The following is a 13,694-nucleotide window of genomic DNA, read 5'->3' on the forward strand; positions in this document are numbered from 1 at the left end:
GTGAATCATTTCTTTACTCTTTCCAAAAATACTAGAACTAGGTGGCATGCAATGAAACCAACAAAGTAGTAGATTTAAAGCAGACTGGAGAAAATATTTCTTCACACAGCGTGTAATTAAACTCTGGAATTTGTTGCCGGAGTATGTGGTGAAATCAGTTAGCTTAGCAGGGTTTTAAAAAGGTTTGGATAATTTCCTAAAAGTTCTATAGGACTTTATTGAGACGGCTTGGGGAAATCCACTGCTTATTCCTAGGATAAGCAGCATAAAATCTGTTTTACTACTTGGGATCTAGCTTGGGTCCTGGGTTGGCCTCTGTTGGAAACAGGATACTGGGCTTGATGGACCTTTGGTCTGTCCCAGTATGGCAAAATGTGACCAATTGAGTCTGTTCTTTCCTCAAGCTTGCTGGTGTACAGGGGCATGATGACCCTGGGCAATATGGACTCATATTGGCCTATGCCGACAGCATACTCTGTGTTTATCAGCGTTTTGCAGGATGGTTTTGGCTTAATTATGATAAGGCCTTTCACAATAAAATAGAGGAGAATCTTCATGTCCTGGGGAACCCAAGAGATTAATCTGTGGAAAATTCATATGGCATCCAAGCCTGCAATGGTAGGGGCAGCTGGGGTGGGGAAAGTGAGTATGGCACTTATCTGGTCCTTTTGCTTCTCAGAAGGAGCTAGGACTTCAGGAATGGATGGTGTGTCAGAACCTCTTGTCCTTATCTGGATTTCACATTTTGGCATATCTGCTCCCATTGTGGATAGGGTCACACCACAACCAAATTTCCCAGAAAGGGCCTGCCCGGGGGGGGGGGGGTCAGCCCCCTCTTGAAAATGTTAGGAAATCAAAGGCCTCTATGCCTGTAAATATTGAAGCCATGCACCTGTGGCTTCAGGTGTACGGGGATAAGAGGGTGGCAGCAATTCTGGAGGCAGAGTTCAGGGAAGACTTTGTCATTCCATACTGGGGGGAAATAGTGAATACCTTATTCGCCAGGTGGCTTGAGCATGTACATAGCAAACTGCATGAAGAAATTGAGCTGGAAAGGATAGCGGGGCCCTTTGAAGTTCAGCCTTTCCTAATCATGATGTTACCTCCTTTGGTGGTCATCCCAAAGAAAGAACCCAGCAAACATCGCCTGATTCAACCTGTGTCACTCAGTTGGCCAGTCAGTTAACAATGGTGATCTCTGCACTCTACAATATTCATCCTTAATGTGTTTTGCTTAGTGACAAAGGCTGGCAAAGGTGCATTTCTAGTGACATTGCATTTTGCCTGTGGCCAGTACATCCTTCTTCATTTCCACTGCTGGGATTCCACTTCAGTGGGAGGTTTTACTTCGACTGGTGCCAGTGGGATGTTCAATCTCTTGTGTTATCAATGATCTAACCAGTTAGCATGTGGGAATGAAGATGCGCTGATTAGTGCAGGAATGCCTACTCTCCACCCCTGACGCACCCCCTAAAAACATTTCCCAAAAAAGTATTATCCATGCAGTTAGTGCACACACATTCAAAAACTAATGTGATGCTTTACTGCGTACTGTCTCAGACCATTTTTGCTGCATTAGGCACATGTTGGCACCTAAAGCACCTTAGTAAAATCACCCCTACAACCACCAAACCAATACAAAATTTTAATATACTGTGAATTCCAGAAAGTTTAAGACAGTTTACATTATTAAAACAAAGCATGCAGTAAATAAATTGAAATTTAAATGAATTGTAAAACTATATAAATCTCAATTTAACAATTCAATTTAAAATCATAATACTTATTTCTAATATAAATTCTAGTGCAATAGGTGTGGCATTTTAATATTGTAATTTTAATTGATTCTTTTTATGTATGTTCATCGCTTTGAAGTAAGATTAAGCAATTAATCAAAAATTTTAATAAACTTGAAACTTGATTTTGGACAGGATGTTCTTCTCATGCTCGCAAGTCATGCAGAAGGAATCTGTTCCAGGTTTTCAACTCCTCCTTCTCCAGAGGGCTCTGCTGACCCCTTCAGTTTTTCCTTGTGCATGCAAGCCGGCAGGTGACTTTCTGATCTGATCTGTATATTTCTTTATTATTTTTTATATTTTTTGCAGGTTTTTGTTTTTTTTTGCGGCTATTGCTACACCGGAGCTCCCCAGTGAGAGGACAACTCTGCCTGCGTGGAGAAGCAGACCTGGGTCTCCAGCCAGCAGGTTAATCATTTGGGGACCTTTGGTCAACCGGCAGAAACTATTGTGGAGCTCAGGATCCATAGCCCTAGTAGCTTAGCTCACTTACTGAATTGTAGGGGCTTAAGTTCAGGCTGTTAGGCATGCACAGGGAGCTCAGCAGGGCTCTTCAGTGTTAACACGTGTGATTTTTGCCTCCCCCCTTCGCATGCGCAGTTCTGTGGGGGTTGAGGATCAGTCTGACTGGCAGCCTGATCCTCAGATCTCAGCGTTTAGAGGACTGGCTGATTGAGGCAGGGATTCCTCTCCCAGATCCAGCTACGCTTTAGATCAGGGGTGTCCAACCTGCAGCCAATGGGCCGCATGCAGCCCCATGAAGTATTTTGTGTGGCCCCGGTTGAGGGTGATGCAGTGTTTTCCTCTGCTGCTCCCAGGTGTTTACCATCTTGTCGGCTCCCTCCTCTGTCTTGCTGCAGCATTTGCGCGGCCCCAGAAACATTTTTTTGGGCCAATGCGGCCCAGGGAAGCCAAAAGGTTGGACACCCCTGCTTTAGATTGTAAGCTCTAATTGAAGATTGAAAGAACCAGGCGAAGAGGGCGACCTGCAATCAAATGTCTGGACAAAAACCCACTTTGTCATGCTTCCTTTTATTGTCTTATTTACTATCAATTAATGTGTTTCTATCCCTAGTGGTTCAGTCAGTCTTGTAAGTCTTGTCTGTAACGCTGATAGTCCCCCTTACATGTTGAAACATATTTTAGTATTGTACATTGCTTTGAATATATGATTAGGCGATTAATCAAATTTTTAAATAAACTTGAAAACAGCGCTGGAAGACCTTACCAGACTAGCATAAAACCGATTTTTGATTTTTTTTTTTTTTTAGATCCGTATTTCATCAAGTCACTAGGACTCAAACACGAGTCGATGGCACCTAACTAACTAAGCTCTATTGAGCAGGGATTGTCTCTTACCTGTTTAATGTATAGCGCTGCATACTTTTAGCAGTGCTATAGAATTTATATGCAGTAGTAGTTGTAGGCATACTAATATATGCCAGGGTTTTCTTGACCTAAATGCGGGCACCTAAGTTTGTTGTTTTTTTTTAATTTATTTTTATTGCAATTTTCAAATGAAATCTCACAAGTACACACTCGTTCAAGTAATATAGAACCAATTAACAACTAAAACAGGAAACACACATTTGCATAAGGTTCTTCTTTAGACCTCTAATGAAAGGAGAGGTGTACCGAAGGGCTCTTTTTACTAAGGTGCGCTAGCGTTTTTAGCGCACGCAGGATATTACCGTGCACTACACCATACGCTACACGACTAGAACTAATGCCAACTCAATGCTGGCGTTAAGATCTAGCGCTCGTGGCAATTCAGCGCGCACTATTCCGCGCATTAATGCCCTAACGCACCTTAGTAAAAGGAGCCCTAAATTAAAGGGAGAAAAGAAGAAAATTTACAAGAAAATGCTTTAACGTGAATTACGTGCACCTAAGTTAGGCGCACGTAATTCTGTAATTATGTGCATAACTGGAAAAAAATAGCCACGATCCACTCCTAACTATGTCCACTTTTAGATAAGCGTTTGGACAAGGCACTTACCTTTTATACCAAGTTGAGCGCCTAATATTCAATTCACGTCAATTATGAGTTGGGTGCCAATTAGCAGCACCAATCAAGCCTATGAATCAATTAAGATAGGCGCCTACATGAGCTAGGCACGCCAATGTAGTCGACGAACTTTAGGCAGACTTTATAAAATTTGGGGGCTTGTGTTTAAAAATTTGACTGGATTTGTGTGGGGTGCAAATTAAGAGGGTGGGGAATCATGAAAGAGTGACAAGCACGTTAGTGCATGCAACCGCATTAGCGCGCACTAACTTCCAAAGATGCCCCCCTCCCTGTGTATATTTTTAATTGATTGGCATATTGGAAAAAGTCCCCCTTTAATGCTTTGTCAACGGGACAGTTGTTGCTTCAAAATGATAAAAATAAATTATCAGGGAAGGCCTTTGCTGACATCAGAAGTACGAGCTGGAAAACAACAGCCATTAGCACAGTTAATTATTGTGGTGCACCAGAAAGCAAGAAAGAATAAGTGGAGAAGATCCTTAGATGAGAAGAATGCAAAATCGAGGCCTGAGGTTAGGTAGGCTTTGCACCAGACTGGATGGACCTGTTGACCCTTAGCTATCGTCAGTTTCTGTGTTACTAGGATGCTTATATGCTGTTTTTCCTTGTTACTTCTGTCTGTTTTCTGCCTTACCCTTACTTTTCAGATTCTTTTTATGTTTTGTTTCTTGGTTTAGTTCCTTTTCTCTGGGGTTGTGACTTTTTGGACTCTGGGACAGGGCTTTTCAGGCTTCTCTTGGGAAGGAGCTGTTGTTAGCCTCAGCACTTTGACCAAAGGAGTGGTAAGTGATCTTTGGCTGGTTTCTAATATTAGGCTCATCATTGGATCAAGGTCTTTTTGCTCTGGTATTCTGGCTGTCATTGGCTGAGGCCTTCTTCCTGGATCTTACTAGCTTTCTTGAGAGACGTTTTATGTCAGTAGGTGCAGGTTTGATGCTGTCAGCCCATGCAGAAGATATTTTTTTTCCTTGCTTTGAGGATGCAGTTTTCTTCAGAGGAGCCTTCTTCCTTGGCTGTGGTCTTTGTAATGACTGTGGCTTTGGGGCTTTGACAAGTGTCGCAAGTATTTCGGTGACAGTCCCTGGGGAAAATAAAAATCTCAGTTAAGCTTTTCTGCTTGAAGTCTTCCAAAGAAATGCAATTACAAGCCTCAGGTGTGTTACAGAAAATGAAAAGGAGATCATTAGCTGTTGTCTGAAAGAGCAGAGTGTAATGTGGGGGAGGGGGGGTTGAGGATGTTATTGGGGAGGGCAGAGGAAATAATGTGGGAGAGATGAGATCAAGCAGTACAGGGCTCCTTTTATAAAGCAACACTAGCGATTCCAACATGGCAAATGTGATGAAACACATTCAGTTCATCGCATCTGCCATGCCAGAATTGCTAGCACGGCTTTCTAAAAGGAACCCACAGTATCATGCAAAAAGTTTTCACACTCTTGTGAATTTTTCACATTCTGCTGTTCAAAAAATGTATGTCATAATTCAATTAACATAAAAGTAGGAAGTTCTGTCACTGATTTGTACAATATACTTTGCATTTTCAACATGAAAGAATGATTATAGAAATATTCAAAGGATAATTAAGAACAATAAACCAAAAAGTCTTGATTTATTTAAATTTTCATAGCCTTTCTCACAGCAAGCCAAAATTATCTCTGTAGGACTTATGGGATCTTTTTTTTGCACATGTACACCCTAATTCTCCAAAGTTGTGTGCACAAATTTGTGTGTGAAAGTTTTAAAATAAGTGTAAAAAGGCTGATTACTTCCTTAGAAATCTGACCAATTAAACTAGAATTGTTTCTAAGGTGTTTAACTATGTATCTTTCAAATCCAGTTTCTAATTTGACTGAATGTTCATAATGTTTAGAAAACACATTTTTTTGTCTTTTTATGAGACCTCAGAACCACCACTCCTCCATCCCACCACGGTGTATATACGGGGAATACAAGCAGTGAAATCCTCACCGGTCTCTTCAAAGTTTAAATACCATGCATTTCTTAGTGTGTTATTACTTAACTTAGTAATGGTGAAATCTTGTTTTTCATACAGACTGAACGGTAAGACCCAACATGTTTCACTGAAGTTTCGTTAGGGGTCTACCCACTACCGCAGCCGTGCACCTCAAATCCACTAATGGATTTTGCTTATTGAGAAATGAAGAATTGGTGGAAAATAAATAGGAGGGAATGTTTTTGAAAATAAATTTATACTATTTTAATGTAAGTTTTAAAGTTTTATGATTTATGATTATGTATGTATGTTTTATGTATGATTATGTATGCATATTTTATGATTATGTATGTATGTTGGAACCCGCTTAGCTATAGGCAGGGTATAAGCGTTTTAAATAAATGTCAGTCTTAAGTTAGGTAATAAAAAATGTGGGAGGTTTAAACTATAAAATATTATCTACTCCTATATCAACTACCCTGAAATAAGCATGTATCATGAGGAAGCAGGTAGTATCAAATAATCAAAAATATATATATGTTTATAATCAATAAACTCAATGTGAACATAAATGTACTTTCTTAATCCACATTATAAAAAACAACTGTTCCAAGAGTTACTGTTTTATTTTATAATTATACAGTATTAATATTTATAAACTAGCACTTGGGAGAGAAGCATCAGAGTTGAGACTGGAAAGGGATCATGGGGTCTCTCATAGCTTCCGCTATTCCAGTACCCACTTCACCGATCCTCATCTGTTATAATCATTTGCTTCTTCCCCCACCTACCCTATTTATCATAAACTTTATTCTTATTGTTCTGAAGAACTTTCTTAATGTGTTTTAAGTCTGTAAAAGTATTTTTTTAATCTTTTGAAGTCAAGCAAAAAACATTGACAATGAAAATGAATACTTTGCCAATGAATATTCAAACGTGTAAGGTCCCATTTATCTGTCCAACCGGACCCCAGCGCTGTTCTCAATCGAAACTCTTGGAACAGATTTTTTTGATCATGTGGATTAAGAAAGTACATTTATGTTCACATTAAGTTTATTGATTATAAATATATATATACAGTCAAACCTTGGTTTGCGAGCATAATTCGTTCCAGAAGCATACTTGTAATCCAAAGCACTCGTATATCAAAGCGAATTTTCCCATAGGAACTAATGAAAACTCAGATGATTCATTCCACAACCCCAAAACTTTAATACAAAATACTATACATACTTATATTGCAAAACCGCGCTCATTTAGAACAGTCACTACACTCCTGCAGTGTCAGAGAGAGAAGCACCATCGGCTCAGTTGTGATGATCTTACGCGTGTATACTGTATGTACTCATATTGCAAGGCCTTGCTTGTTTACAACAGTCAAAATACTCCTGCAGCATCAGAGAGAGAAGAGCCATCGGCTCAGTTGTGATGATACAACGCATGTATACTGTATGTACTCATATTACAAGACCTCGCTCATTTAGAACAGTCACTATACTACTGCAGCGTCAGAGAGAGAAGAACCATCGCTCAATTGTGATGTGTGTATACTGTATGTACTTGTATTGCAAGACATTGCTTGTACAGTGGTGCCTCGCATAACGGACGCCTCGCACAGCGAACACTGCGCACAACGAACTTTATGTCTTGATCCGTACAACGAACTTCGTTTCACACAACGAAGTCGCCCGAGCTGCATCCTTCCGCGCAGGCACTGCGCTTAACTGCCCTCTCTCCGCCTGGTTCCCTCTTGCCCCCCCGACTCCCCGACACGATCGGGGCAAAAAGGAGCCCAAGCCCTCTTGCCCCGCCGATTCCCCAACTCCCCACACAATATCGGGCCAGGAGGGAGCCCAAGTCCTCCTGGCCACGGCGACCCCCTAACCCCACCCTGCACTACATTACGGGCAGGAGGGATCCCAGGCCCTCCTGCCCTCCACGCAAACCCCCCCTCCCCCCAACGACCGCCCCCCCCCAAGAACCTCCGACCGCCCCCCCAGCCGACCCGCGACCCCCCTGGCCGACCCCCATGACACCCCCAACCCCCTTCCCCGTACCTTTCTGTAGTTGGCCGGACAGACAGGAGCCAAACCCGCCTGTCCGGCAGGCAGCCAACGACGGAATGAGGCCGGATTGGCCCATCCGTCCCAAAGCTCCGCCTACTGGTGGGGCCTAAGGCGCCTGGGCCAATCAGAATAGGCCCGGGAGCCTTAGGTCCCTCCTGGGGGCGGGGCCTGAGGCACATGGGCCCAACCCGACCATGTGCCTCAGGCCCTGCCCCCAGGAGGGACCTAAGGCTCCCGGGCCTATTCTGATTGGCCCAGGCGCCTTAGGCCCCACCAGTAGGCGGAGCTTTGGGACGGATGGGCCAATCCGGCCTCATTCCGTCGATGGCTGCCTGCCGGACAGGCGGGTTTGGCTCCCGTCTGTCCGGCCAACTACAGAAAGGTACGGGGTTGGGGGGGGCGTGGGGGTCGGCCAGGGGGGTCGCGGGTCGGCTGGGGGGGCGGTCGGAGGTTCTTGGGGGGGGGGGGTCGTTGGGGGAAGGGGGGGGTTTGCGTCGAGGGCAGGAGGGCCTGGGATCCCTCCTGCCCGTAATGTAGTGCAGGGTGGGGTTAGGGGGTCGCCGTGGCCAGGAGGACTTGGGCTCCCTCCTGGCCCGATATTGTCGGGGAGTTGGGGAATCGGCGGGGCAAGAGGGCTTGGGCTCCCTTTTGCCCCGATCGTGTCGGGGAGTCGGGGGGGCAAGAGGGCTTGAGCTCCCTTTTGCCCCGATCGTGTCGGGGAGTCGGGGGGGCAAGAGGGCTTGAGCTCCCTCTTGCCCCGATCGTGTCGGGGAGTCGGGGGGGCAAGAGGGCTTGAGCTCCCTCTTGCCCCGATCGTGTCGGGGAGTCGGGGGGGCAAGAGGGCTTGAGCTCCCTCTTGCCCCGATCGTGTCGGGGGTGCCAGGGACCACACGGAGTCACCCACCGTACCACCCGATTCGGGTAAGCGCAGGTATCGGTGGGTGGCTTATTTGCGGGGGGGTGCCTTATTTTACATTTTTTTCTAAAAAGGGGGGGCTGTCTTATTTGATGGCCCTGCCTTATCATCGGGGAAACACGGTAGAAAAAAAAAAAAAAATGAACAGTTAAGTCCCAGTTTTTGCCGCTGAGACTCTGCCCTCTCACTGTAAAATTAGACTCTACTTAGTCTGTCTTTAAATTTAAAAAATGTGTGTTGTTTTAAAAAACAATTATGTTTTTAGATGTATCTAAATAAAAATAATAACCAAAAATTTATCTTTTTTTATGTCATCTTAGCATATTTTATGCTACAGAACGAATTATTTTTTTTAACATGTATTGTTATGGGAAAACGCGTTTCACATAACGAACTTTTCGCATAACAAACTTGCTCCTGGAACGAATTAAGTTCGTTGTGTGAGGCACCACTGTATATCAAGTTAAAATGTAATCAAATGTTTTGCTTGTCTTGCAAAACACTTGCAAATCAAGTTACTTGCAATCCAAGGTTTACTGTATTTATATATATATTTTTTGATGATTTGATACTACCTGTTTCCTCATGATATAGTGTTAAGTTAGGGGACATTTGTAGAATTGTACCCAGCAGTGGACTTAGGCGTAAAAACCTTAAACGCCCCCTATTTATACCAAGGTTTTCCTGGCCTAAATACTGGCGCCTAAGTCCAGTTAAGGCATTTACACAGAAAACGCGCCCAAGATCCACCCCCTAACCACGCCCACTTTCAGTTAGGCACCTTGGACTAGGCACCTACCCGAGAGTCACAGGCACTTACCAAGTTAGGTACCTACGACCCAATTCATTTTAATTTTTGCCAATTATGAGCTGCTAATTGCTCTTTATTGGCGCCAAAAAAAAGCTTTTTAAATATTTAAGTTAGGCACTTTTGATCAGCTAGGTGTGCCAATCCAGGTACCTAACTTTAGGCATTTTTTATAGAATCTGGACCTTTGGAGAATTTATGTCATAATGTGCATTTAAAAATCCCTCAGGTTTCACTAAAGGCAATTATTAGGGCTGCATGTTAATCACAATTAACTTCACAATTAATGCACTGATTATGAATTACAGTTATAAAAATTAATAGTGATTAATAATTGAGTGCTGCATACCTTTTTCCCTACCTTCTGCCCCCTCCCTCCCATGCACAGTCTGGCATCCCTCCCTTCTCTCATGGCCCTGCCCACAGTACATTTTTATCTATGGAGTCCTTTTATCAAGCCGCACTAGCGGGGTTAGCGCGTCGGACATTTCAACACGCGCTAACCTCCGTGGCAAGCAAAAAAACTAATGCCTGGTCAATGGAGGTGTTAGCGACTAACACGACAGGCGGTTTAATGCGTGGTATTCCGCGCGTTAAACCCCTACCGCACCTTGATAAAAGGACCCCTATGTCTCTTAAACTCTGTTTTTATGCAAAGCTATGTTAGTATTTTTTAGCTATGAATTTTAAGGCTTGTTTGTATGTTTATTTTATTATGTTTTAAAATTATGTATGTATATTTTGTTAACCATTTAGCTGTAACTGGTATAGAAATTTTTAAAATAAATAAATCTTCGATTTTACAGTGCCAGCCATACATACAGACTGCCTGCAGCCTGCACCAAACTTTTCCCTCTGACCTGTCCTGCCCCTTCTGATGCAACTTCCTGTGTTCAGAAGGGCAAGATGAGTCAGAGGAAAAGGCCCACAGGCCACAGACAGCCTGCAAGTATGGCTGCCGTTGGCGCAATAGGACCAACGACTTGCTTGCTTTTCAACAGCTACTTAGATTTCAGCAAAGCCTTTGACACAGTTTCTCATAGGAGGCTCTTGAACAAACTTGACGGGCTGAAGTTAGTACCCAAAGTGGTGAACTGGATTAGAAACTGGTTGACGGACAGATGCCAGAGGGTGGTGGTTAATGGAATTCACTTGGAGGAAGGAAAGGTGAGTAGTGGAGTCCCTCGGGATCGGTGGGGCCAATCCTGTTAATATGTTTATGAGCAAAAAAACTCGGATATGGTGAACACCACTAATAATCACAAAAACACTTTCACCAGAAGGAATATATGAAGGTATAATAAATAATAAAACACAAGCAGAAACCAATCTTAACGGAGGAAAAAGCCTCAGACAGGGGCCCACCCACCTCCACAATGGTGGAATAGCGGTGTTCGGGCGATCACTTCACTGGCACAAAACCTCCTATTTTGATGGTGTAATAAGTCCGATCACACTCTCATCTGGACGCCGCTCGCGTCTCAAAAGATCTTTTGAGACGCGAGCGGTGTCCGGATGAGAGTGTGATCGGACTTATTACACCCTGAGGCAGCTTGACAGTGAAACGCTGGCCATCGTTGGTGTACCAATACACAAAGGAGAAAGTTAAGTCATTACTATCTTCTTCTATACCACTCAACTTTGAAAGCAATTTTCAAACACATTGCTAAGACCATCAAAATAGGAGGTTTTGTGCCAGTGAAGTGATCGCCCGAACACCGCTATTCCACCATTGTGGAGGTGGGTGGGCCCCTGTCTGAGGCTTTTTCCTCCGTTAAGATTGGTTTCTGCTTGTGTTTTATTATTTATTATACCTTCATATATTCCTTCTGGTGAAAGTGTTTTTGTGAATATGTTTATGAGCGACATTGCTGAAGAGTTAGAAGGAAAGGTTTGCCTTTTTGCAGATGATACCAAGATTTGTAACACAGTTGACATCAAGGAGGGAGTGGAAAACATGAAAAAAAATCTGCAAAAGTTAGAGAGATGGTCTAATATCTGGCAACTAAAATTCAATGCAAAGAAGTGCAGAGTAATGCATTTGGGGATTAGAAATCAGAAGGAGCCATATGTGTTAGGAGGTGAGAGGCTGATATGCACGGATGGGGAGAGGAACCTTGGGGTGATAGTGTCTGAAGATCTAAAGGTGAAGAAACAGTGTGACAAGGCAGTGGCTTTTGCCAGAAGGATGCTAGACTGTATAGAGAGAGGCGTAATCAGTAGAAGAAAGAAGGTGTTGATGCCTATGTACAGGTCGTTAAGAGAGGCCCAGCGTGGAGTATTGTGTTCAATTTTGGAGACCATATCTGGCAAAGGGCATAAGAAGATTTGAAACGGTCCAGAGGAAGGTGACGAAAATGGTAGGAGGTTTGCACCAAAAGACGTGTGAGGAGCAACTGGAAGCCCTGAATATGTATACACTAGAGCAGTGGTCGACAAACCGCGGCTCGCAAGCCACTTGAGTGCTGCTCACGGCTCAGCTAGTTAGAGCAGGGGTGACCAACCTGCTTCCCTTCCCCGTAAAGAGGACGCTGAAGCACTGGGCTGACCAACCTTTACCACCCAACGTCAATTCTGACATAGGAGAGGAAGTTCTGGGCCAGCCAGTTGTTACCTGGCTGGCCCAGAACTTCCTCTCCGACATTAGAATTGACATTGGGTGGGGAAGGTTGATCGGCCCGGTGCTTCAGCGTCCTCTTTACGGGGAAGGGAAGCAGGGAGAGCTCAGAACTCATTGGCGGCCTATTCCCCTAAGGCAGCGGCAGCGGTGGCAGCCTATTCCCCAGCGGTGGTGGTGGCCTGTTCCCCGGCGGTGGTGGCGGCCTGTTCCATGGCGGCGGTAACGGCCTGTTCCCCAATGGCGATGGCTTGGAGGAGGGCAGGGAGAAAGAAAGGGGGGCAGGGAGATAGAAAGAAAGAAAAGAGACGGGAGACAGAAAGACAGGGAGACAGATAGAAAGGGGGCCTGGAGAGAGAAAGATAGGGAGACAGACAGAAAGGGGGCATGGAGAGAGAAAGACAGACAGAAAAAAAGAAAGAGGGCCTGGAGAAAGAAAGAAAGAAAGGGGGCACGGAGAGAGAGAAAGGCAGACATACAGAAAGAAAGGGGGCATGGACAGAGAAAGAAAGAAGGGGCAGGGTGAAAGCAAGAAAAAGTTGGGGGAGGAGAGGAAGCATACAGGAGGCTGAAAGAAGGGAAGAAATATTGGATGCACAGTCAGAAGAATAAAGTGCAACCAGAGACTGATGAAATTACCAGACAACAAAGGTAGGAAAAATGATTTTATTTTCAATTTAGTGATCAAAATGTGTCCGTTTTGAGAATTTATATCTGCTGTCTATATTTTACATTATGGCCCCCTTTTATTAAACCGCAATAGCAGTTTTTAGCGCAGGGAGCCTTTGAGCATCGAGAGCAGCGCAGGGCATTCAGCGCAGCTCCCTGCACTAAAAAACACTATCGCAGTTTAGTAAAAAGGGAGGGGGTATATTTGTCTATTTTTGTATAGTTGTTATTGAGGTGACATTGCATAAAGTCATCTGCCTTGACCTCTTTGAAAATCCGCAGAATATAAATGATAATTAACATTTTCTCTGTGTACAGTGTGCTTTGTGTTTTTTAAAATTTTATTGTTGGTAGATCATTTTGACTTGGCCAAGAAGGTAAAGGGGAGGGAGGGAGGGAGGGGAGCTGCTGAAAGACATCTAGTAATCCTTGCAGGCTTGACTGTGCAGGGAATTATTTTTGTAAAATCATGTTTTGTTATGTGACTGGCATTATTTAGACTTTAATTTCTATGAATGAATATAATAAAAATGATATAAAATAGCTTGCTTGTTTTTATGTGCGTGCACTGAAGGGAAATGGAGAGAGAGTGGGCTGAGGATGCTGAAGGGAAATGGGGAAGAGAGAGTGGGGAGAAGGCGCTGATTTATAAATTGACAATTGTACAGAATATTGTTTCTTTTTATACTTTAATATAATAAGTTCAGTATAAAACTATTCGAGGCTTGTGTGGATGGGATCAGATGGTTTGCGGGGACGGGGACTGAGCTCTCAGGGACGGAGACAAATTTTTCCCCGTGTCATTCTCTAGGCTCTGCCACAAATCAATTTCGACTACG

At 43.8% G+C, this 13,694-nt stretch overlaps 1 protein-coding gene across 3 annotated transcripts in view; it reads right to left on the bottom strand.

Moving 5' to 3' along the window:
* Positions 1-3,116: 3,116 nt before the first annotated feature.
* HHIPL2 (HHIP like 2) overlaps positions 3,117-13,694 on the bottom strand; it is a 56,416-nt gene continuing 45,838 nt past the window's right edge. For 2 of the 3 annotated variants that reach the window (XM_033935719.1, XM_033935718.1), the window contains one exon: positions 3,117-4,906. In XM_033935719.1, the coding sequence (XP_033791610.1) occupies positions 4,765-4,906 (142 nt within the window). In that variant the 3' untranslated portion in view covers positions 3,117-4,764. The remainder of the gene's footprint in view (positions 4,907-13,694) is intronic. The other variant, XM_033935720.1, reaches the window with a different exon arrangement.

Source organism: Geotrypetes seraphini, chromosome 3 (assembly GCF_902459505.1).
Source record: "Geotrypetes seraphini chromosome 3, aGeoSer1.1, whole genome shotgun sequence".
In the NCBI taxonomy this organism is placed as follows: Eukaryota; Metazoa; Chordata; class Amphibia; order Gymnophiona; family Dermophiidae; genus Geotrypetes; species Geotrypetes seraphini.